General features: G+C 44.0%; 1 protein-coding gene across 1 annotated transcript in view; it reads right to left on the reverse strand.

Annotated features, from left to right (window-relative positions):
• The window catches only part of CDHR1 (cadherin related family member 1), a 46,381-nt gene extending 32,536 nt beyond the window's left edge, over positions 1-13,845 (reverse strand). Inside the window, exons 1-6 of the mRNA XM_009818709.2 lie at positions 13,785-13,845; positions 12,927-13,022; positions 4,011-4,156; positions 3,116-3,166; positions 1,725-1,814; positions 1,133-1,219 (exon numbers count right to left, since the gene is read on the reverse strand). Coding sequence (XP_009817011.2) covers positions 1,133-1,219; positions 1,725-1,814; positions 3,116-3,166; positions 4,011-4,156; positions 12,927-13,022; positions 13,785-13,845 — 531 coding nt within the window. The remainder of the gene's footprint in view (positions 1-1,132; positions 1,220-1,724; positions 1,815-3,115; positions 3,167-4,010; positions 4,157-12,926; positions 13,023-13,784) is intronic.
• Between the last annotated feature and the right edge of the window lie 11,378 nt (positions 13,846-25,223).

Here is a 25,223-nt window from a genome sequence, read left to right on the forward strand (position 1 = left end):
GGTACCCATACACAATGGTCACTGTCAGATAATCTTGGCCTTTTCAGCAGATGTCAGCACCAGCCCACATCAGACTTTCAGAGAGGTTTCTTTCTGTGCAACTTGAGAATTCCCAGAGATTGTACCAAAAGACATGGCAACAGTTCTTCAAGAAATACACATATTTAGTGACCTTCTTGCCACACAAATATATCAACTAGACATAGAAGTTTGAAATTGCGGTTCCTTGGCTTCATAGTTTATCGGCTTACTGGAAAAAGCCCTGTGCAAAATTGAATCCTGCACATACTGTATTTTAAATGGATCATAATTGGTGAAATGAAAACTAAATTTCAACAAGGCACTCAAGGTGTTCTTTCACAGTATGCCCAAGCTCTTAACAGAATTAACTTTAGTCCTATGTAGGTATCTTCCAACTTGTTTCCATACTTGTATCCAAAGTAAATATTGCAACAAATCGGGTTTGGGTTTTTTCCTGTTATCTCTTGAATAAGGGGAACTGTAGCTAATCTGGATGAAGCTGCTTGTAGGAAGAAGGAATTTGAAGGATATAATGCAAAAAGTTGCCCTTTTGGTATGCAGCAGGTCTGTAATTCAGCTTTAAATACGGAGTCCCTTCTGTTCTTCACCAATGGACAATACCTAAAAGGCTGGTTTCAAGCAGGCATGGCTTTGTCAGTGAGAAGACTTAGTAGCTCATATTTCACACTGTGAACCAGGTCTCAATTATGCACCAGCCTGGTACGCTGAAGTCCAAGTTTGGGTTTCCAGTGCATTTTGCTTTCTAAAGAAAGCTATTTCATGCTTTAGAAATCCCATACGCATACAAGATTACAAGTTAGACTTGCTCTCCCCGTCAGTCCGCCAACAAGAGCCCTGCCATCAGGAGTCCTGCTGCCAAGCACAGGAGTGACAGTGGCAACTCCAGCTCCTCCTTCTGCCTGCTGGACTGCGCTTGGCTGCTCGCAATCAGACGATACCCGTTTTGTCAACGCTTGTTTTCTTGTGCACAGTACAGAATTGGTCCTATAGACACTAGTGGCAGGCTCAACCCTCAAAATCTTTTTTTAACCTGATTTCGGAGATGTCAGTAAATGAGAGATGATTTTTGAAGGTACAGGTAATACCTTACCTGCAAGAAGTAGGTGATGCTTCCTCCAGAACCTGTGTCTTTGTCCACTGCCTCAATCTTAAAGATACTGCTGCCAGAGGGAGCGTTCTGTGACCAGAAGGAGTTACCAGAGTCACACAGAAGTGGAAAACCAGGTGAGTTAGAAGAAATGAAAAATGAGCATGCAAGGAGGCAGAAAAAGAGAGTGATGGTAGAAAGAATATAAATGCACTGAGGGAACCAAAGAGCAGAAAGAAAAGAGGAAAGAGATTAAAAATGGAGGAAACTGGAGAGGAACAAGAAGGAAGAAAAACTTTTTGGAATAAAAATGACAGGAAATCTCAGCTAAGACAGAGCGCATCCTATTCCCACTGAAGTCAATTCTAAAACCTCCCAACGACTCACATCCTGGAGCTTACCCACAAAATAGCACACCTTAAGTACCTACAGACTTATTCCGTAAGTTTGCAGTGAATATTAAATACCTACCCAAACCCTAAACCAAAAGAATGCAAGTTAGTCCTGCACATCTTGTTATTCTACTGAAAACATACTAACTTCTCTTTACATCCTATTGAAATATACCTCCGGTATGCAAAGGAACTTCACCAACCTCTGGGACTTGGACTATGTAAGGTGTATTGATGAACTCCGGGCTCTCATCATTAGCATCCATTACAAGGATCCTGACTTTTTCAGAAACCTGGAGTAGAATATTTAGAGCATATTATGACTCAAGCTGATTGTCAACATGTACCTGTTCATTTGCCTGCTAAGGTGTAGTCAAAGGAAATGAAAAATTGTGTTGCAATAGAATATCTTTACACTACCAAAACTGAGCACATAAAAGAAAATACATAAACTCCCATAATCCAGAAGAATTTCCTTTGTGGAGAACACCCAGATATCTCCAAATAAGAAGTCTCAGAGTACTTTATAAATTATAGACTGGGGCTGATTTTCAAAAGTCTTTCTTCTTCTTTATGGCATTCAAGATATCATAATGTATTTTATGAGAATACATAAAAAGACTGTAAAAGTTGGTACCTGACAACCAAGAGCATTCATTAATGCCTCATTTGATATCACGATACTAGTTTAAGAGCATGCATAATTTGGATATACAAATACACAGTACTAATATGTAACAATCCATCTTGAACAAAATGTGTGTTCTTTTTCTAAAAATATAGAAGCAAACATTTGACCAACAAAACTTCGTAGTTGTCTGCAAGTGGACATGTGGATGTGATCCCATTATTTCCTATTTACAGATGTTGCCAGGGCAGCTGTGCCTGTAGGATACTGGCACCTCCCAAACATTTGTTGTGATAATCTTAATTCGTTTGAGATGAGGAGGAGCTCTAAAGTTATCCAGTCTTGTGGATAGTAAGAGGGTCCAACTTTTGTGGCACCTCTGGTGATGAAGTCCACGTCCAGGTCCTCTTATTGGCAGACTAACATGCTGGCTGTGACAGCATCCATCCGTAAACTGAAAATGCCAAGGAAATTTGTAGAACTGGGATTTGATGCTTGTGCAATGCCTCAGGTAAGTCCTTAATGATTAGATGTGTTTTTAGCCTAAGCAAATCTTCTTAATGTCATGCTAGAGAAACATTGCCGGGGTGGAGGGACAGTCAGCTCTTGGATGTCCAACGCTAGTTCCTGTAATGTCATGCATTTCTCCAAAAAGCCTCCAGGTCTTTCTTAGATATGAATCCTACTGAGCTGACAGTGAAACTTCATAGGAAGCTGATGTAATTCTGCAGGCCACTAACTCAGTCTTCCAGTTCACACTACATCGTAATTATCCTCAAATAGCTGAGCAACGAGCTGGAGTGAGACTTGAGTTACTGGGAGTTCAGTGGCTCTTGAAACAGGAGGCAAGACTCTAATGAGATTACATTTTCTGATAAAATGAGATAGTCCCTGTAAGGTAATCTAATAGGAGCAGGTATGTGGGGACAGACAGTTTGACAAGCTACAGCATAACTAAATACTTACTGTACTCAGGCCATCTGAAATACTGACAATAACTTCAATCTCATCTTCCTTCTGTAAACCAAGAAAATTCCTTTGTTAGAGAGATGGTGTCTGCCCTGATAGGAAAAGGGACTGCAGATTTAAATGTGTCTTTGCAGGTAGATGAAAGTAACAACTAATACCACAAAGCAATCACAGCAGAGGCTAGGAAGACCCCTCAGAGGCTCCAGCTGCGGGGCTCCTTGGACTTTCTACGGCTACCATCAAGAGATGGTTGGTCTGGGAATGCCTGTTGTCCTGTAAAGTGCTAGTGAAAATCAGTCATCTTTTTCAAGAAACACTCCCTAAAAAGGCACGATTGGTTCAAAAGTCTTCTATCTCAGTACACAGCATTTTGAAAGTTTTACTAAGTGCTGTGTACCCTTCCCTGCGAAGGAGACATGAAGGGTTCAATGCCTGTGTTCCCAGAATAAGGCCACTGTTGCTGGGAACATCTTTAAGCCATATGGTTACACATGGGCTAAAGGGCTATGATGTAACTAGAGAAGTGTCCTGGAACACTGCTTACACGGATCTCTACTTCCACCTAATGACAGGAGAGTCCCCTGTCTGAGGATTAGAGGACTGTAACTGCCCCTAAACTCTTGATGGGGTGTGGGTGGGGAAAGATAGGAATAAAGAGTAAACTTCTCTTTTAGCAAAAGCTGGACAGACAGCAGCTGAAAAATTTGATAGCAGTGTCAGTGGTGCAAGTCAACCGGAAAACCATGTGATGGGTGAAGTATAATGTCTCAGAACAGCAAAGTATATTACATGTTTCAGGGGCAAATAAGCTGGCATTGTCCCTCAAAGCCACAGATCAAATTAAACCGAAGGAAATGTCACGAACTCACGGAGGGGTGCCGTTTCACTGTACCTCTCTGTCCAGCTCTTCAATCAGTGTAACATTTCCAAGGTTCTGGTCAACAGAAAAGTAGCGTCTTGATCCAGCTTCATAGGCCAGGCCGTACGTCACGGGATCTCCTTCTGGATCAGTTCCATTCAGAGTGTACACATGGGTACCTGAAAAATTGGCATGCAACAGCATTTCCCTGTGGTTACTTCAACCAGTGAGCATTTCACTGGTCTGCTCCTTAGAAACTTAGCTCCCCTGAGGAAGGCAAAGCTTTTGCGAATCAAACCCGCTTACTGGGAAATACGGGTAAGTGGACAGTTCAATAGTCCTGATTGCCACTTTTTAGCCTCCTGGTTAATCTGAGTTTATCAGTGCTGGTTTCTCTCACTTCAGGCCCTTTCCTGTGAAACCACACCTAGATCAATACTGTTCACATCATAGTGTTTACACAGATGACAAGCTCTTCACTAACTCTCAGCCCAGGTGAGACAAAAGCGATGCTGTTGTACGACTGGGTGACAACCTCACCAGTCCCAAAAGGCCCTCATGCACTTCTGCTCTATAGGAACCACGAAATTGCAAACTAGCAGGCAGACAATCTGGCAGCTGAAGGCAGTGCTCCCACAGGGCTGGACCCAGGCTCTGAAGCTCAGGAGATGCAAGGACATTTGCAGACTTTTCCACTTGCAGAACTAATAGATGCAGAAGTCTTCTTTCCTACTTCGCTCCCCCTCATTAGCTCCCTCTCATTAAATTCTCTACTTAACACACCCACTCATGCTCATACCAATGAATAAATTCTCTAAACTCATCAATGTATTTCTGTCACAAGCTGGGGAGAGAGAGATTGTTATTTCTATTTTTAAACATTTGAGAAGTTGGTGCCAGATTTTCCAGTAAACTGACTTTGTTTATCAGAAGTGATACTTCCTGGGGGAGTTATAACACCCACGTTTTCAAAACATGGTGAGGGTTTATTAGTATTTTTTTTTAAACTGTCTGTCATTCTACTGTGCATTAATATCTTCATCCAAATAACTTTAAGCACTTTACAAATATCAGTTAACTGAGCCTGAAATATAAAACACTGTTGTTGTTTCCTTCCAATCCGCTGTGCCCTAAGGTACCTCCGATATCCCAGTTGCAGAGGCTTGGAACAGAAACGCTGCTTTACATCTAACAAAGTTCTCTGCACTGGAAATACTGTAGCCAAGCGACTCACTAGTTAGTAGTAAGTTTCGCTTGTCCACAGGACACAAAGATACGATGGAAGGATCCCTGTAAGAAAGTTAGCGTAAAGTTAAGGAAGACGAGCGTTAAAGGGAACCCAGAAAACTCCAGTTTTAAACTACTCTGGCCCTGAGTTTGACAGATTTTTAATTCTGTCCTCAAGTGTCGTAATCTTTTTCTCATATCCTCTCTGCAGTGGCAGTGGAGTTTTTCACTGACCACATCCATAAGCTTCTATTTAACTCTAGAGCTTTTGTTGAGGTCCTGCCCACAGCACTGCCTTCTTGAATGTTTCCTCAGTTTTGCAATGCAACCTTTCGCTCCTCGTTTGCTTATTCCTTGGCATGCAAAATGTGAAGCAAACAGATCAGTGGGCTTAATGGACATGCAATGTCCAGGCATCAGTGGTGATACTTAGAAAACACGGCTGTCTTCTTTGCATAGCAAGAGATTATGCCAAGCCACGTGGGATCTGTGCTCACTTAGGAGTAAACTTCTTATGATAATTACCGGGGCAATATTTGGGCAACTTTGTACAGAAAAACATTCACATGGCAAAAACCAATGGCCCCACAGGAGCACAAACAACAGACCCTGTTACGAGCTGGCTCAGCCAGCCAGCAAAGAGGCAAGATTTGCAAAACAGGTTTACAAAACTAGAAAACACTTCCCACATTTTTCTTGGACTTTTCCCACAAAACAGAGTAGAAAAGAACAACACATCTGTAACTGTAACTGAGATCCCCAAAAATTATTAGGGAAAGACAGTGAGTGGTATGATGAGACACTTTTCTGATTGTAACAACTGAACTGTGTGGGTACAAAGAAATGCAAGGAGAGGAATAAACTAGGGCTGATATAAAATAGTGTCCTGAAAGGACACCTGCCTCCTGATACAGCTGTCTACATAAGAGACAGACATTTCAGGCTGTTGAAGGTTCTGCAGCACCAGCACAGACTGCATTTATTCTTGTTCTTCAAAAGCTGTGTCTTAATGTCACAGCTGGGGCCAAATGGAGAATTCAGGTGTCAACTGTCAGCACTTCACTGACATCATTATCAATACAGTACTTTTCTTCAGCCTTTTTCGGTCATTAGAAGTTTTTACTTCTTAGTTGCTTTTCTGCCCTTCTTGACTTTTTCTGTCCCTTCCACTTCATATACCACTGGCTGTCCCGCCTGTTTCTAGCACGTGTGGACGTCTACAGCAGCTGCTGAGCAGCACTGCCTGTGCAGTGGAGAAACACCCATGTCTAGGGGTGTCTTGGAGCCTGGGGGCAACAACCAGGCAGACGGTCTAGTGCTGTGACTGGGGCTGCCCTGAGCTACCAATGCTGGTAGTGCACGAACTGCAAACCACTCCTCAGGGATCGCAGGGCATGTGCTAGAGAAGAATAGACTGTGAAAGTTCAGGTGAAGACATCTGAACCTTGTTCTTCCAGTCCCACAATTTTCTCTCCTATGTTTTCTAGCAATTTTCTTATAAGGAAACCCGGAATTTTCTTGCTGCTAAATGTGAGAAGAAACATTGATATTGGTACAGACTGAGATTACTGAGGTTTCTGAGCAAGTAATGAAGGACATCATTGATCTTTACACTGGACTGTTTGCTTCCTAGATAAGGCCGATACTTCTTCATTTTGCATAATACAGGACACTTGTGTGCCTTTTAAATTGGATTGCGGATCAAAATTTATTTTCTAGCTCATTATAATTCCTAATGTTGTCTGAATTGTAATTTCACTGCACAATACTCTCCATATCATCAAGGCCCTAGGAACACTTCTCACCACAGTGTTAATGCCAATTAAAAATCTCCTCTCAGTGTGCTGCCTCCACTTGCTGAAAAGGAAATAAATGAAAAAACCAGCTAAAACCTTATCAGTGAGTACCAAGTAAACAGCCTCTCCCTGTCAAAAAGATAAGGGAATAGAAGAGTCTTCACCCAGGGATATGGCAAATGGCATGTAAGGGCCCCAGTCGGAAGAGCTGGATGCTCTGAGTACCTAGGGGATGGTGCAGCAGGCTGGGACGGCGAAGTCCTGGGGAGCTGCACGCTGCTCCCGGCTGTGGCTGCTTCCCAGGAGCCACACCAGGCTTTTGCTCTGTTTTCCTATTCCATCTTAAAAGTCGTTTGCTCTTTGCTCCTGCCACTTAGGCTGAATGGCTGTCCCATGATGCCATTGCTCCATTTTACTTAATTTCTGACTTTAATTTATTCGCTGTCAGCCTCTGTCCATGTGCTCTGGGGCTGGTTTTTCCCTCTCACTGAAGACACGCTCTCCCTCTCCACTGTGTGACACTCAGCAATCAAATCCCCTCCCTGCCAAGTTAAAAAAGCCAAGCACGTTTTGGACTTGTGCTCAGTCCCCTCACTGTCCTTTGCCACCACAGCTGCCATCTGTTAACAAGATGCTCAGAGGGACATCCATGGCCATGCTCCCAGGACAGGACACCTCTGCTCCCAATGTCACAGCAAATAGCATCTCACCTGGGGTTATGTGCCTGCTCCCCCCCTGTCTCAGCCAAAGGCCTGTTTCCCCACCAGGAAAGGTGATGGACAGTTAACACTACAGACGGCTGTTTTACACTGCAAGCACAGGAGAGCTCAGGCTCCTGGGGGACATGGACCATACACCAAGACTACCTCAAATATGGCTCCTTTCCCATTCCCTACCAGCTACTGCCCCTTCCTGAGCACGCCCAGGCAACTCCTGCTCCCTCCCTGCACCCCGGCACCCTGCGCTGGCTGGCAAAGTGGCCACACAGCCAGGGTTGGCGGCCCAAAAGCCATGGCTGCTACAGCAGCAGCTGAAACAGGTCCTGCAGCTGCAAGCCCCGGCGTCGGGGAGAGGGGCGTCCGTCAGCAAGCACTCAGCCTGGGGCCCGGAACACCGCGCCACGGCCAGCAGCAACGTGTCCCCGCGGCACCCACAGCAACCGACTCCAAGGAGAAGGCATCTGAGGGCAATTTTCTGATGTATCTGCAGTTTCTCTTAGAAGCTTAAAAAGAAGAGCGAGGGCTGTAACACCTGCGGGTGCTCAGTGCATCCCTGTGCAGCCCTTTGCTTTGCAAGGGGCCCCGTTTTGCACAGCATTAGCTCTCCTGCAGTGATGCGGAAAGCAGGCCGCGTTTAACAGTTTTGTTCTGGTAGCTCCTAGCTTTCCTAGGGGTGAGATTTTAGTTTCTGCAAAAAGTTGAATATTTGTGCACCTTCAAAAAAATTTAGCCTTTCTGGAGTTGTCTGAATGCGAGATCGTGGTGGGTCTCCAGATTCCAAGACACAGCCTGGGCTAACTTGTCCATGTCTGTGTCCTTTCCAGCCAGAAAGGAATTATAATTTGAAAGAGAAGCATGTTAATTCTTTCACTCAGATATTTTTGGGACAAGGAGGGCTGGAAATAAATTGTGGGCAGAAAAAATTCCTTGCAGGTTCAGCTACTATGGCTGTGCTGGATGAAATACAGAAACACGAACAGAGAGAGGGCAGAATGCCAGGATGGGATCACTGAGCACTGAAGGACGGACCAGGAAACACATTAGCAGGGAGCCTCACCAGTTTGGGGAGCAGCAGGGGGACAGAAACAGAGGAGGAACAATGGATACCAGAGAGGACAAGATGGCTTTCCACAGCCAGCTGTGAACGATGGGAAGAAAGGAGACCAGGAGCATGCAGGGACAACAGGGGAAGCTGGAAGGATCGAGCGACCCAAAGCGGTCAGTTAGCCAGCGGTAGGTAGCTGGCAGCTGTACCTTGATCAAAAAAGAATTGCCACTGCAAACTGGCTTTTAATGGGGGGGGGGGAGCATACCTGGGAGTCACGGGGAAAAACAGAAAGGAAAAAATGCAAGGATGAGAGGCATGCAAAGATCTGCAGAGCACTGATGATGCTTGGGCTTTGAGAGAGTAATGAACTTAGGCCTTCTGAGCATGCTTCAATCCCTTGGTCTGCAGCTGTTCTCAGTCCCACTCTGTCCCCACTATGAGGGCTTACAGGGATTAATGAGGTAAGATGAAACAAACAACCTGAAATAGCATCCCACACATGCCTTAAGACCTTGATTAGGAGCACATGTAGATTCTGTATGTACACAGGCAACTCTTTGCAAAGAGCTGATCACCCACCTGCCCTGCCAGACACACAAACTGCAACTGCTATTTCAGTTCATAACTTTCCCCATTCTTCTTAAATCTGGCGCTGGAAGGGGCTGCTGTTCTGGCCCTTCTTATCTCGAGGGGTCTCATGCTCTGCAGCGATAAACAGGATCTGGGAATCTGCAGACACTTTCAAGCTTTCACACAGAAATAATAGTTGCTGGCTTTATGCTAACTTATGTCACAATGTATGTAACTTGGTAGATTACAACTATCTGTGAGTAAGCACAATTGCACCAGGGAAAAGAAGGTCAAGTCAAGGATGAAACAAGCATGATAATGTGATTTTCTTGAATTTGATGCGTTCATGCAGCTGCAGCACTGCAATTTCTCTTTCTACAGTCACATAGATAATCCATTGTCCCCTTTTGGTGCTCAAAAGTGCTGCATGTCCCTTGCCTACAGATGCCTGGGAATACGACTAACACACACCACTTTGCCAACTGCTTGTAATCTCAGCGGGGCCAAAGACCGTAAAATTCCTGGAGGTTTATTAAAGCTGCTGTTCATGGCATTGCTCAGATCAGACACTGGCTGCTGCCAAGAAACGCATCCTGCCTGTGACTCCAAATTTTATGTAAGCACAGGGAAGACCTAATGGCAACCTGCCCATTTTTGCAGCACTTAAGCCTGAGTGAAGCCATCCAGAATCAAACATATGGAAGTTTTAATTCCCCTGTTTTGTCACTGATCATCCTGCTCGAACTGAAAGACCACTGCTGGAGTGTGGATGGTCAGGACTGCACATGGACACGAGAGACCAGATTCCTTCTCTTTCTTCTGGAGGAGATCGGGGCAGAGGGATGAAGAGTAATAGCTTCCTCTGTGGTGCGAGACCCCTCGCTGGGGCCACAGAAGAGGGCCAGCCTGGCAGCCGTTTAGCGCAGGCAGTGTGTGAGCCCTCATTGAGCTCTGGCATGAAGCTCCGACCATGGTCTGATGCGAACACTGGTCCTCTCGCCCTGTGCAAAGCTGAATGCACACCTGGCACCAAAGCACCGGTGTCATTTGTGCCCTCCTCTGGGAGCCTCTCTGCCAAATCATCCCCAAGGACCGGCTGTGCTGACACGGGCAGCAGCAGCAGTTTGCATTGAGCAAACCCCAAGCAGCCGCGTCCCAAGGGAACTTCCCAAAGTGCTTTCAGAAGAGACGACCCTGCAGTACTTAGAGCTTTTAGTCAAGGAAGAAACACTAGCAGCTGCATGGCAAAGCTACCACATTCGGACTTTTCAAAAGTAAGCTCTTATCCCCCTTTCCCAAGGGTTTCTCTAGGCCCTCTGCAAAAGCCTAAACTCAACACCTCCTAACCTCTCACCTCAGAGAAATACTTTTGGTGGCACCTTTGGAGCTTTAAGCCAGAAGCTGCTTCTCTCTTGTCTTTTAAAGCACAGTTATACAGCAAATTAGAAGTAGAAGCCAGCCAAGGTAAACACATGTAAACACATTCTGGATGAAGCCAGCAGGCACGAGGCACAGCAGCACTGAAGATAGAGCAGCTTGAGCTTTATCACCGCTGCAACCAAAACATAAACTCTCCAGGGACCTCTGCGTACCTAGTCTGTTTGCTAATGCTACAAAAGCACATACAAAAGCCCATTACATATTTGTCACTATTCTTACTCAGGCTAGTTACAAGAATGCTAACACAGGCTGTGATCCCTCACAGTGCTGTTTTGCTGTCAAGGCATGCACACTCCCCTTTTTTGCCTGCCTGCAGCCCCAGATCAGATGCATTGGGTCCCAGCCCCGGAAAATTACTGCTATACTTTGCTGCTGCATGGAGCACTGTCATCTGAGAGACCGTGTGGTGCTGCCGTCCTGATAGGAAGGACATTTTTGACTGTGTTGCGGCTCTGTGCCATCTTTAGATCCCCATCCCCACGCAGGTGGCTAGAGGCTCCCAGCGGTGGCAGGGAGAGGCTGATGCTCTGTAAATGTCTGCGAGCTGGTTCCACACCAGGGAATGGGCGGCTGATGGAAAGCGAGTGAGTTATGCTGCCTGCAGTCTGAGTGGTTGAGCTGGCAAACACCATCCCAAACAAACTGAGTCAGGGTCTTATTTTGTGGCTATCTGGCATTACAACCCTTATCTACACTATTAGACAAATGATTCCACTGGCTAATCTTACTCCAGCAATCAGCAGAGCTGTCCAGATCGCCAAGGCTGAGAAAGCGTGGTTTCCATGTGAATCCGGGCAGAAGTACAGCAAAAATCACAGCTCCTTGGTCTGCCTCTGGCTTTTGAAAGTGCCAGTACATTACTGTTGGCCTTCAGCTGAGGTTTCCACTTAAGCTTGACCGAGCTCATAGCAAATCCCTACTGCATCATAAGCAAGCTCTTTTTAAGTTCATCAGCTAGACGCGTCACTTCTTGTGCCACCTTCCCCAACTCCTCTTCTCTGGCTGAGCAGGCAAAGGAGAAGTCACTGCTTCCCCGTCACCCTCTCCCCACCCCCCAGCATGCCCGGTGTGGACCTTGGCTGGCATTAACACCATCGGGCTAGAAATGGAGACTGAGCAAACCCCAGCCAGCTGCTTCCCAAAGTGAGTGACCCTGGTCATGTTTAGGAAGGCAAAGGTGGCAGTGTCAGTCTTCCAGAAGAGGCTGTGCCCTCTGGATCCTTCCCTCATCCTCGCTTCCCCCGGATGCCTAAGCCCTGGGAGGGGAAGGCTTTGGGTGCACGCCTCTGCACAGCCATCTCTCTCCTCTATGCACGAGGCAGCTAGTAAATGGGTGCTCTGGTACTTAATATGCAATAGCTAAATACTTTTCTGATTTAGCCTGTAAAAGCTACAAACAGGAGCAAATCCTAAACAAAACCTCAGTGCAATGTTTGAAGAAAAGGTGGTGTTCATCACCGTAATATATTCGACACAAAATTTTTTGAGTGTTAGGAAATTATTCTTCCCTATGGAAAATACTGATTATAAATCACCTTTCTGTTCTTATTTTTTCTTAATGCAACTACAGTTAAAAGAAGCATAAATAGACCTGCCTTAAAATGCTGAAAGCTGAAAAATATATCAATTTTTGGATTGTCAATAAAACAAAACCAAACCTTTTTAAAAAACACCAGTTTTTTAGCCAAAGCAATTTTCACTCCAACCGGAAACATTTTCTACCATTTGTACCGTAAACATGAAAAATGTGATAACTGTTTAAAGAAAATCACGCCTCTGTTACTTTTCAGTGTACAGCTTGTTTTTACCAAGGCTGATAAAATTACTAGCAACTAGGCTTTCTTCTCATAAGCATTTACAGATTTGGTAAGAAGTCCTCACCACCATGAATTCATTTCTGACCCCAAAGGTCTGTGCTCTGACGCTGTGAATAGATTAGTGGACCAAGAAAAGGGGAGCTAAAATTCATGCTTTAAATTACAGCTCCCATTCAAACACGTCATTTTAAATTGAGGCCAATTAAAAGCTTGAGAGAAAAACATTCAAGACCACAGCGCATAACAACAACCTACAACAAAATATATGTTGCTAATCAAACGAGCAAGCAGCTCCAGTTTCACAATTTAAACATACTAATTTTAATACTGACCAACAGGTGTGTCCTCCGAAAGGCTGAGGAGTGCCATGTTCCCGTTTGTGCTTCTGGCTCCATTATCAAAGAAATAGGGGGCATAATTTGCCTGAACTGCAATTAAAACAAAACAGAAGCCAAAGAAAAATGTTTTGTAGGTGGCAGTTATTTGGCTTTGTTACCTGACTCTCAGTAAACATGAGCTGTTTTGGGAATACTATGAGTGCGTAACATACCCAGTTGCTGCAACGGACTTTCAGAACTGTATCGGTACAGATATTTTCAATAAAATAACTTCTGCATGCCACTGTGCCAGTATTCACACAGCAGCAAATAGAGAAGGAAAGTATATGAAAAAAAACAAACAACAGAAACAAATCAAGTAGCAGGATCTCTCCACAAAATCTCAGTCAGTTCCAGACAGCTTCATTGCAAAATTAACCTTTTCAGCTTGCAATGACTGTATACCTCTCCCCTACTCTACACATGCAAGTCTGAAACTTTCCCACTGCCTCGGTACCTTACCCAGTATTCTAAGCACATTCTGTCATGAATTATGCCTACTGCATGAACAATTAGCCATAATTAAATAGTTACTTACTTGCTGCCAGACAACAGCAAACAAAGTTAAAAAAAAAAAACAAGAAACAACAAATTAGTTGTCATTCCACTGACTGACTGTTAGAGATTCAAAACAGCCCGTTTGAAACAAAGCTCCAAATATATAAACACAGAGGGTAACATTTGCACAGGGATCAGTTGCCAAGGAAAATATTTCACGACAACGTTACCACATCAGTAAGGATTACTACAGGATTTAAGGTTATGCTTGTATCTTCCTATATTTTTACTTAACAAAGTGATTATTGTACTCACCCAGGCAAACGTGCACCAAACTGAGAAATAAGGAAGGGGTGGAATGCCTTACGTGCTTCATCCCACTGAAGAAAGAGCCAATTTCTTCTCTGTTTCAAGGGCTGGGGTTTTGTCTTTTTTTTTCTCTGAAAGGTCCAGGAAAGTGTCCTTCAGAGTGATGTAGTGGAGAAATGTGCAAAAGGCAGTAACAGATGCTAAGATGTTAAGCGGATGACACGTCTTAATTTCTGAGGAATTTAAAGAAGCTCCTTCCTACCACCTAATTAGACCAATTACTTTGCAGGGAGCTGTGGGACTCATTTCTGAGGCAAGATTTGGAGGAATCAGCGTAACTCTCAGGTTCTGCTGTTAGTACTGTATTTGTGCTGTCGAAACACAAGTCAGAGAGAAGGCAAAATAGAAAGTTGTTTTCTTTCTGAACTCTATCTCTAATTCTCTAAGCCAGTCCTTTGTTTTTGAGAGCTAAAAGAAGTTTCTCTTTATTTTAGCTTTCGTAATCTCGAGAAACGACACAGGAAGAAAATCTAACATTAGCAACAAACAGTAAAAGTGATTGTTACTGATTTAAAGGAAACGATCACTTTTATGATAGCAAAAAATACAGGAAATTGCATACTAAAAATACAGAAGTCAAAATGCTCTTTTCATGAGCTGGCCTGATCATTTAATTCTTAAACCACGTGAATTTCTGAAAGCATCTTTTACATTCAGCAGGTAATTTTTAACCAACATACTAAAAAGCGTGTTTAGCCGCCAACACATGGAAAAAGTTAACAAAGCAGCTTTTTTTCATTGCTTCTTTTGGTTTTCTGCACACAAAAGTTGTTTGCACTAGTTTAAAATCTATATCATCCAATAAATTATAGGGTTAAAAAAACAGTCACTCTGGGAGGTTGTTCACAGGCAAAGCTTTGGGCTGCTTAACTGGAACTTCATCAGCGGTAATACTTAGCTTCCAATCAGGGAGATGTTTACGTAGTGGCTTAGCTGTTTAAACTGGACCTGCGCCAAAGCACTTGCCCTTTAAGGATGTGATAATGGAGTTTTCTGTTTTTTAATTAACAGCCTGCCTTGAAGAAACGGCTGAGAAATGAATCAGTCAGAGTTCCTCGTTGCAATGCTTTCAAATGTGAGAGAAGCTACGCTTTCTCCCTGGCAGAGACCCTGGGCGCTGGGGCCGACGGCGTGCAGTGCGGGTGCCGGAGAGATGGGTGCAGCCGCCAGCGCCCTGCTAGCCGCTTCCCGCACGCGGGGCTCCCGCAGAGCTGCTGCTGTGGCAGAGCTCGCTGCAGGAGGACCCCATGGTTCTGCAGCCCCTTGGGGCCTTCTCGTGGCTGGAGGCCATTCGTTCCCGCTCCAGCAGCGCCCTTGGCCACGCCGAGTGCACGGGTCCCACGTAACTCTGTGGGATGTCCCACAGCGTCCCGCTGGGCTGCAGGCAGGCAACCACCGCTCCCCGAGAACAGGCCTGAGACACCGAAAGCAGGTGCAGAGCCAGGAAGCAGCTTCAGACTGGGCAACAGCGGAGGTTCAGGCTGGATATTAGGAAAAATTTCTTTACTGAAAGAGTGGTGAAGCACTGGAACAGGCTGCCCAGGGAGGTGGTGGAGACACCATCCCTGGAGGTGTTCAAGGAACGTGTGGATGTGGCATTGTGGGACATGGTTTGATGGGCATGGTGGTGTTGGGTTGATGGTTGGACTTGATGATCTTACAGGTCTTTTCCAACCTTAGTGATTCTGTGTGATTCTGTGAACAGCAGAGATTTTTGGCTCCCTAATTCATCCATGTGTTTTATCATTATATGCTAAGGTTTCGGAAGAGAGGAGATAAATGTTCCCTAGACATAAATAACCCTGCAGACAGAGTCTCCCTTCCCAGCACCTGCCTGCAGGGTGCAGAGCTAAGGGCGGGCAGCGCTCCTGGGCTACCTTTCATCACACAGGTAGGGGAGGGACAGGCTGGGCAGTTTCCATCTATTTTTCCTACAGAGGGAGCTGGCAGTTAGATCCTGACGCCTATTTGTAGCATACCTTACCCACCAGCTGCTGAAACTGCAGGCTGAACGAATGATGGCGGAGGCCGTGGGAGAGAAGTCTTTGCTGCAGATGCAATGCTGGGGTGCTGCCGTGCTGCAGACAGGGCATTTCTGCACCTTCACATTCCCCTGGACCTACGGTGCTGTCCGCAGAACAAATCAACTGTAAGGCTCCCAGAAGGGTAGAAGCAAAACTCTTGTGCACAATAGTAACAAAACTCACCATCCATCGTGGAACTTGCCAGAGAATGGTACAGAGAGCAAAAGCCTAAAAGGGCTCCAAAACGGATTAGACAAATTAATGAAGATTAGGTTCATCAGTGACTAGCAAATATGATGATACAGATACAAACCCTGGCTCAGTAAGGCACTAAATCACCACCTGCCAGAAGCTCCAAAGTTAAACCAGGGGAAGGCTCTTTGTCATCTTGATCTTTTTCTAACCATTTCCTACAAGATCAGACCTTTGGTGTGACCCCATATGACTGTTCTTGTAGAGCAGTGTTTGCAAAGGCTCCATGTCAAACCGATGTCTGACTTCAGCAGTGGCCTGTAAAGCTCAGGGGAACCCGCAGCAGGCAACTAAGAAAAACAAACGTATTTATAGTGCATTTAAATTCACGATATGGGGATCTGAAGCTGAAAATTGTGTGGAAGGGGATACACATATAGAAGATGGATATAGATGTAATCGATGCCACCACTGTCAACAGTAATATTAAACCACTGATAAAATCACAAAAATGCACCTGCATGGTGCCCAAAAGGAAACATAAATAGCACGTAAACGTCCTCACCTGCCTCCTCAATCCAGAACTAACACCACACTTTTTTTCTGCAGAATATTTTCCTAGAAAAAGTGATGGAGAGCCCTTGTCAAAGCTAATAGCTGTCTGTTCCCCTGGCTGCATCCCCTGGGGATCTAAATCTCTAAGGCCTGCAACTCCAAGGAAGCAAAACGTATTCACTCCTCCTGAATTTCAATGGGTTTGAGCTCTTAATCCCCTTAGAGTTTGAAAACCTAGCTAATATGCATCTATGCACACTCAGGTACCTACCTAACACAGCAACACTCTGACAGAGGATTTTTTTCTGTGAGAAAATATTCTTTGATCAAAGCTAATACAGCTCATGGAACAAGGCTGATTTTGATGACTTTTCTTCTTGGGAAGAAAAGGGGCAGGAGGAGCTTTCAGGAGAGCAATATATTCTGTCCCAACAGTTTTCAGAATGGAAGGATCCCTCTCTCTATGTAGAAGAAACTTCCTATTTCATATATTTTTAGCATATCAAGCAGCAAGAAACATAAAAGAAGAATGAAATATACCCAATCTGATCTGAACAAATTTGTTTCCCAGGGTGTTGTGTTTGTTTACTGTTCAGTATGAAAACAAGTCTGGAAAGATCCAATATTTTCAGAACAAAAGTTCTGTGTTTGGGTCACTGATTAGCAATATCTACTGGAGTTTGTTAGACAACCTGAATTTTTATGAAATAAAAGTTTAAATGTTGAAGGACGCTACAATAATGCAATGAATATTTTTGCAGACTTCACCCCTTCTGACCGCAGCTTGGGTGTACGGGTGCAGCGTGGTTGTATCTGCTGCTTTGTGCCTCGTGAAGCCCCCTGGGGTGCCCTGAGCCACGGAGGCTTCTCTTCCCCCAGCACAAAACCCATACCCCAAACCGAAACCAGAACCTTCCAGGGCACAGGGGCCAGACACAAAACTAACCACACACAAGCCCCTGCCAGCTCCTGCCCTCTGATCTGCGAGCCTTCGAGAATCTTGGGAAAACCTGGGCCCCAACATGTTTACTTTTCTTAGCCCTAAACCCCAGTTTAAGACTAAGACTAGCAGTCTTCCTTAACCAAGGATGGCTGACAAGAAATGGCCTGCACCAGTACTGAGAGTGGCCTTTTTTCCGTTTCCTTGAATATGGGAATGGTGTGCCCCTCACCAAGACAGCTCTTCTTCAGCCCAGTCCCAAAGCCCAACCTAGAACGCAGGCGAGACTAGAACTGGCAACGGATGCTAACACTAAAACGGCACGTAAGATGCCACAAGATCACAGCTCCTCGGACTACGCAGCAACACCAGTATGAGCTCAGGGTTTCCTCTGCTGGGGGGGTGGGAGGAGGCCTGTTTACAGCTGTCAGTGAGCAAGTGCCCCTTTTCGGTCACTAGCGTCCCAGCCGGCACTCACTGCCACCCGTGCCGGCGGTCTGAGAAGAGAGGGCAAAGACCGAGCTGGCACAGAGAGAAATTACTCCTTCCACATTGCGGGTGGTCCTTCCACCTCATGGCAATCACATTAGAGCTGCCTACCTGGGGAGTGCCTGCTTGGCATATAAATGTGAGGTTTTCCCGAGTTGCATTTCAATCAGTTTTTGGATGCTTACCCGCATTTGCAATTTGAAAATAGAGAGAAAAATAAAATTAAGGAAATAACAGAGACTAAGTTATCTTCCACTGTCCTCCTTTGCTTTATATTAACTAGGTACAGTCTTCAGATTTTATGCCTGCTTCTGAGTTAAAAACCCTTCTGTTCTAGACTCTGGACAGTATGGATAAGCGATGAAGTTCACATTCATGTAATAACAGCTCAAGCTACTCTTTTTCTTATGCTTGTCCTCCAGTTCTGGGTGCATATGACATTAAGCGTTACCTTGGAGAGGAATATTCAGCATTTTTTGTGTGCACATTTGTGTGTGTAAATAAATTCCACATAAAAAGTGCTGCACACTTTATATAAACCTCAGCATGCGGAGAAAGAGTCCGAATTACACTCTGGCCTTCCTTCTCTAAATCACATACTAAAAGGGGCTGTGGGAGTTACCATCGATAGCTGGTAACTCTGGAATTGCTTGATGCAATACCCACGAAGGATAGAAGTAGAGCCTCGGCCATTTTCAAGACCCTTCTCAAAACTCTCCCTATTCTCACATCTTCAAATGTGATAGGGAAGTTCTTACTTAGCTTTGAAAGCCAAGGAAGGGGAGCAGGGTGGGCCTGTGACACACACCACAGGTAAGACAGACACCCTAACAACCCTGAGTTTGACACAGCTGTAACCACAGCTGGGCTGTTCCTTGCACACCAAAGGGCCAGTTCGCTAGCAAGTCCCTCAGCATGGCGCGAGCAAGAATTGTCCAAGCTGTTCTCCAAACATCTTAACAGCAGCAGGACGTGCTAAGGTAAATTAAATTAACAAATGCACTAGTTGCTTGTATGTTTGCCCTCTGGCTGGGACTTGGGGGATCATAGTGCTCTTTGTTTCAGCGGGGCTGAGTCAGTATAAGCAGAGAGCTGAGGCAAAGTTAAATGCGCAGTTCCCACCACAAACAAAATGAACCAAAACGCTCTTGCCTGTCCAAACCACGTCATTCCTGCCCCTCAAAATCTCCCCCCAAAGGACCGAGAGGTGATTTATACAGGGGCACATCATCGCTCTCCACCAACTTCCATTACTAGAGTACAAATGATGGTGAAAATCCAGAAACAACTGCTGATGACCATTTCAGATGACTGTTTTTGGTGGTGAAGAATTTTACAGGAGCTACCCTTTGTATTTTCCTAGCACAGCACCATAGCTTCTGTCTGGCTGCTGAGAGAAACTGTGGGAAGTGCTGGGGGATCCACAGGAACTTGAGTCAGTCTGATGGCAGGAGAGAAGAGCCTAAAGTCCCTCAGGTGTCTTTGCCATCCGTCACTATCTCTATGTTTTGAATTACCAGCCGTAGAGGGAAGCAGACTCACAATACCATTGCACAGTAGGGACAGCAAAAGAGAAAGTCCCGTGGTTTTGGTGGTTAAATCTAATCAGAGAGGCATGCTTGAGCCCTTGGCCATAATCACCAAACTCTGATCCTCCCTGTTGCCAGAACAAATATGCCACCTCCTATATAAGAGTTTATGCATCTACTCCACAGCCCACTCCCATCCCTTGGGATATGCAAATTTGTTAAAAAGACTCAGAATTTGTTATAGTCCTGCAAGACTCAAATGCAGCCAATAAACACCTCTTTCTCCCTCTCACTGTGTTATTCTCTTATTATTAATTGAATGAGTTTAAAACTTTTACACCTGAGAGGAAAATTATCTCATTGTTACAGTTCTGACTCACAGGGGTCTAAGTTCGGTTTTCACCTCTACCACAGACAGTCTATAAATAATCAGCCTGAGATCATTAAATTCACATTAAAGTCATCAAAAGATAGTGATGTGATCATTAATGTTCTTGGTGAAATTTATAAACCTTTCTCAGCTCAGTAATAGAAAGCTGAAAGCAATACTGTGCTGTTTGGTTTGAGGAGTTTAAAGAAAATGAGTTGTAACTCAGCTGTCTACACACCCTTTTTTTATATTGCAGCTCCACGGAGCAGCTCTGATAAACCTCAGCAGTATACAGGAGAATGGTAAAACACTGGATAGAATCATAGAATGGTTTGGGTTGGAAGGGACCTTTAAAGGTCATCTAGGGAGGTGACTACAAGCATCTGACCACAGGCATTATGTCAACTTGAACTTCCTTGGAGTGTCCTAAATTTGATAACAAGAACGGAAGCACCCAACACGCCTGGCTGCTCTTGAAATTCTTTGGCAAAGTTTGGGCAAACAAATAATTAAAGCTTGCACACAAACTGTAGTTTCTTCAGGCAAGACGCAGCACGTTATCTCCCTCCTTGATGCAGAAAATCTTGGCAAAAGCCACGTAACCAGAAGGCTTGATTTCCTTTCAGGAGCTAGGTTTTCTGGTACTTGGTTACTTCTCAGTGTCAGAAAGCAATTTTTTTCGTTTGGCTTATTCATCATTTTTAAGAACTGCATACACTTTTAGACTGTATGTGATCTACTTTTGCTCCCTTGTGTCTCTAAATAAATTGGAGAGCTTATAAATTAAGACTCAGACGTTAAAATTAGCAACTTTTGTCTTGGGCTTTGACAAATTATCTTAAATAATAGGATCAGTAAAATATTTCCACTCATCATCAGTTTTTCTAGTACAGAAATCAGTTTTTGACCTTAAACATTTTCATCTTCTTTCTTTGGAAAATGTTCATATTGCAATAAAACCATATTCTGATTTGAAATATTTTCGTTTTTTACATAAATATTGTGCTTAATATTATTTCACAGGGAAACTGAAAATTTCAGGGGGAAACACAAACATGGATTCCCTCCAGCCCTTCCCAGGGAGAAAAACTCTGTTCTCCATCCTGCTGTACTGACTCTTACTGGAGGAACACCCTGCTCCAGCCATTTGTGAGGACTGAGTATGCTCTTTGTTGCAATGGAAGCAGAGGAGGAAAGAGAGAAGGGGGTAACTTTGTTGGGAATAAGCAGGAAAGCCAGAGAAATCAAGATCACAAACCTCCCAGCTCTGCAGCCTGCTGTTTGCATTGCATGTGTTTCACTCTGCACACACCCTCCCACTTACAGCCTGATCGCGTATTTGTTCCAGAGCAAAGCTAGTCTCTGTCATCCTTCGGGACGCACCTTTTTTCTCTTGGCAAGCACTTCTCTCATTGCCCCTCTGACGAAGTACTGTCACAGCCTGGACGCACCCGGTAAAGCACGATTGTGCAGAAACCTTCATACTGTCAGACACTGATGAAGGATCACTGAATAAATTAAGAGAAAGAAAATACGTCCCTGAATAAGCATAATTCTTCTGCTCCCAACTGCTTTGGAGTAGTCCCATTGCTGAAAATGGGATAAGTTACTCACATCTCTAGATATATGTAACATTCTCATGCTAGGTTTTAAATTTCTTTCAGGTTATTTTCTTGTATCCCATATACACTTGACATACAAAGCAATAAATATAGCAAGAAACTTCTCATATTTTCCAAATGGATAGCAAGGCTTTCTAAGAGAGCAGGTACACAATTATATCCACACACCACCTCATACCTGTGAAAATGCACTTTATAATTATGACCAAACCTGAGGGTGTGAGCTTTTTAAAAAAATGAACCAAAACTGGAAGTCTACCTGCAGTAAAAACGTTTACCTGTGTTCACTCCCACTGCCATGAAAAGCCAGAAGGAAGTCAGAAGTCGTGTTCCAGTAATCGCTAGTGAAGCGTTGCGAGGTTACAAGACAGACCTTGAAGAAGGAAATACTCATTTAATTGTTTAAGCATGCACAGACCAAGACCAAGTTATGGAGGTATGTACGGTCAGTACTTCATTAGGCACAAAATACTGTCCCTAACTCCTTAAATGGCCTGATATAGTTGCAGACCAGAATCTTCTCTTGCTGGGGGAGTATTTCAAATGCCAAACTCCACACGTATATCTAAATAAAATCAATTTTCATTCTCTGTGGGCCCTGGTTTACTGGACTTCTGATAGCATTTTTGCTAGGCACGAACTGTGAGAGATGACTCACTGTACTGCATCAGGAACCAATAAAAATTACCCCGCTAGCAAAGCAAACACGCCAAGGTAATGGTCTGGGAACAGGAAGCACCCAGGGCTCCTTAGGACAAAGGGGTCTTAAATCTGAGTAACACCATTCTCTGCGGTCGGACAGCCCTGTTATTTTGCAAACCACAATGCATTTAATGCCATGCTACAGTTTTATACAACGCGGTCATAAGGGAACCACAGCCATGATGTCCTTATCTCCAGAGGAATTAAGAAATGACAATGGGAGGAAAACAGGGAGAGCAGGCACCAAACATCTAGCAATCTTAGCGTTTCCACAATGACTTTCAAACAGATGTTGAAGTGCTTCCCAACAAACTGTGGTGGGTTTCTGTTCCAGACAGGTAAAGAGACAGCGGTTTCATCCCCTCAGAAAAAATGCTAGTCTGCAAAATAAAAATGTCAGAGCACTTGCCTGCATGATTTATCCTAAGTTATTGTCATTCACTGTGGGTGGCAACAGAGAAGGTTTGGGGAATTCCTGGGAAAAAGAAGTAACTCTCCCAGCACTTCATCTCAGCTATGGCTCCTCCTGGTTGTAGTCTGCCAAAGAGTGTTTTATGGTGTTTGCAAAAAAGGTGCTGCAGGAAACTGGGGAAAGGAGAACATTTGCCACAGTTGCTAAGTAATTAAAGTTCCTTTCAAGACTTTTTACTAGCTTAGAGGCTTTTAAAGACTATTGCAAAATCCATTTACAATTTAGTAACCTTGCTTCTTTAGAAGCTACATATCACTCTCCTCTTTTTTTTTTTTTTTTTTTTTTTTTGACAGGGATAGAAAAAGAACGAATAGTGCCTAGAATATCCAGGTATATTTAGACAGCCTACATTCACTTCGGCAGCATGATCTCTGATGGATGTAGTGCCATGGAGCGTGACACAGATCTGTGTGAAGGATGCCATTTAGCAGCAGACAGACAGTCCAAGTTATTTATGGAAGCACTAGTATTATTCATTGGTTGGTCTGTAAAAATTGTACATATAACTCACAAGTTGAGGTGTAAGTAATGAATGAACCAAGATTTTATAGTTTACTTGGTGTGGCTGAGAAAAATAACAAGACTTGTTAAGGCAGAGCAACGAAATGCTTGTGTTCTCCCTGCAAATCTTCTGGCTGGTGTGCATGGCATGCGCACCACTGTATAGATGCCCTGCTTACAAGGCAGTAATATGACTTGTTGAACCAGGGGATGTATGAAAATTAAACATGCACCTTTCACTGCCATGTATAACCAAACTCAGCTGTTCAGTACAGGAATGGCATGAATGCAAATACCACAGGTGAACTAAAGCCCTCACCAGAGATCAGCTCTAGACCACACCAGCACTTCAGCTGCAGGGACTGGCGCAGTCCCTGGATTTTACTCAGGTAAGTGCACGGCACTGTGGTTGCAGATGGGTCTTCCTATGACCTCTCTTGCTGGGAATGCAGGTGTGTGCCTTAATGATTCTCAGAAGGGAATCCCACAACTTGGCAACTCTCAAACTGGACTAAGTGCCAAGGTACTTACCTTGTTAGGATCTGGAAGATCCAGCTGACCATACCTCAGCCTTGCCTTTGATTGCTATAATGAAGAAATCCAGACAGCCTTACACCAAGGCATACTTGTCTTTAACCTAAAAAGCAAGGTATATTTCAACAATTTTTCTATCTATAACAAGAGGCCTAACCACTCAGTTTTGAGGTGATTTACCTTATCACAAAAACACATGGGACTATCCCTCTATTCCCACATACGCTTTCCAGCAACTATCTAGCCTTTGCCTGGAGATGTTTCTACAGTCAATAGTCCTGTACATATGTTGGTTCTCAAAACAAGTAGTTTAACTTGGCTAGAGCCCAGATCTTGGCTTTTCATGCCTACTAGCTCTACCTGTGAGCACTGTGCTCTTATCATCTCCTCCCACCCCTTCAAGTACTTTATCTCAAAGTACTGTGCTTATTTGAATATTTTTTACAACAAACTGTCAATAAAATAAATGAATAGAACTATCTAGCAAGAATCTCAACAATAAATGTTAATTTGAGGAGTGAATAAAATATCTGGGAACAGACTTCCACATCTGGTAACTGAGATTACATGATCCAAAGTTATTGCAGTGAAGGCTGAAATACAAATTAAACGACAGAAAAATCCCTACTCATACTGTGACTTTAAGATGATTATATGGTGCCTTGAAACAGAGATGCTCAAATCCTGTAACCGCAACTGTCCTTGGTACAAAAACAATGTCTGGAAACAACAAATGCAATGCAGCACCATTTTATACCACGTCTTTTTGACAATGTGCACTCCAGTCAGTCTCATGGACAGAAATTCATGGAGTCAAATTAAAGTAGTTCAGCACAAGCAGAAAATCTTGAGGAATTCAGACAGCAGAGAATTGTTCTGAGATAAGATCTCACATAGACAAAGAATGGGTGGGGGACCGTCATGCCAAGAGACAAAAGATGACTTTTCTAGTCAGTGAGAACAGCCACTGAGGAAGGCTTGGCATCAAAAACTGTAAAATCATGCCTAGGAACAGCGGAAAGCATGGAAAGAAAGTTGGGAAGAAAGTAGAAAGTTTTGTTCAACAGACAGGAAAAGATGCAAAGTGCATTTTATAGTAAAATTATCAAGAGCAGGTTGACTTCACTTCTCAGACTTAAGGATCTGTTTTCAAAACTGTTGAGTCTTGACTTAAATTGGTGGAAATCTAGGGTAGTTCCTTTCAAAGATCATCAAAGGTGGAGCTTATGAGGTTAAGGTCAACCACACACATCATGCTTTGCTAGACATAGCTTCAGCTCAGATTTTTTCTTAATCTTTTCATCAACCACTCACCTGAAGATTTTTGCAGAAGAAAGCGGCAGTATTGGTATATATTTAACTAAGTCAAAGGAGAATGCTGAATTGTTTAACCTTGGCACATTCAAACAACTTCAAGATAAGAGCCCAGTGACAATTGCCATCATTTATTGTTTC

The sequence above is a fragment of the Gavia stellata genome, chromosome 9, assembly GCF_030936135.1.
Source record: "Gavia stellata isolate bGavSte3 chromosome 9, bGavSte3.hap2, whole genome shotgun sequence".
In the NCBI taxonomy this organism is placed as follows: Eukaryota; Metazoa; Chordata; class Aves; order Gaviiformes; family Gaviidae; genus Gavia; species Gavia stellata.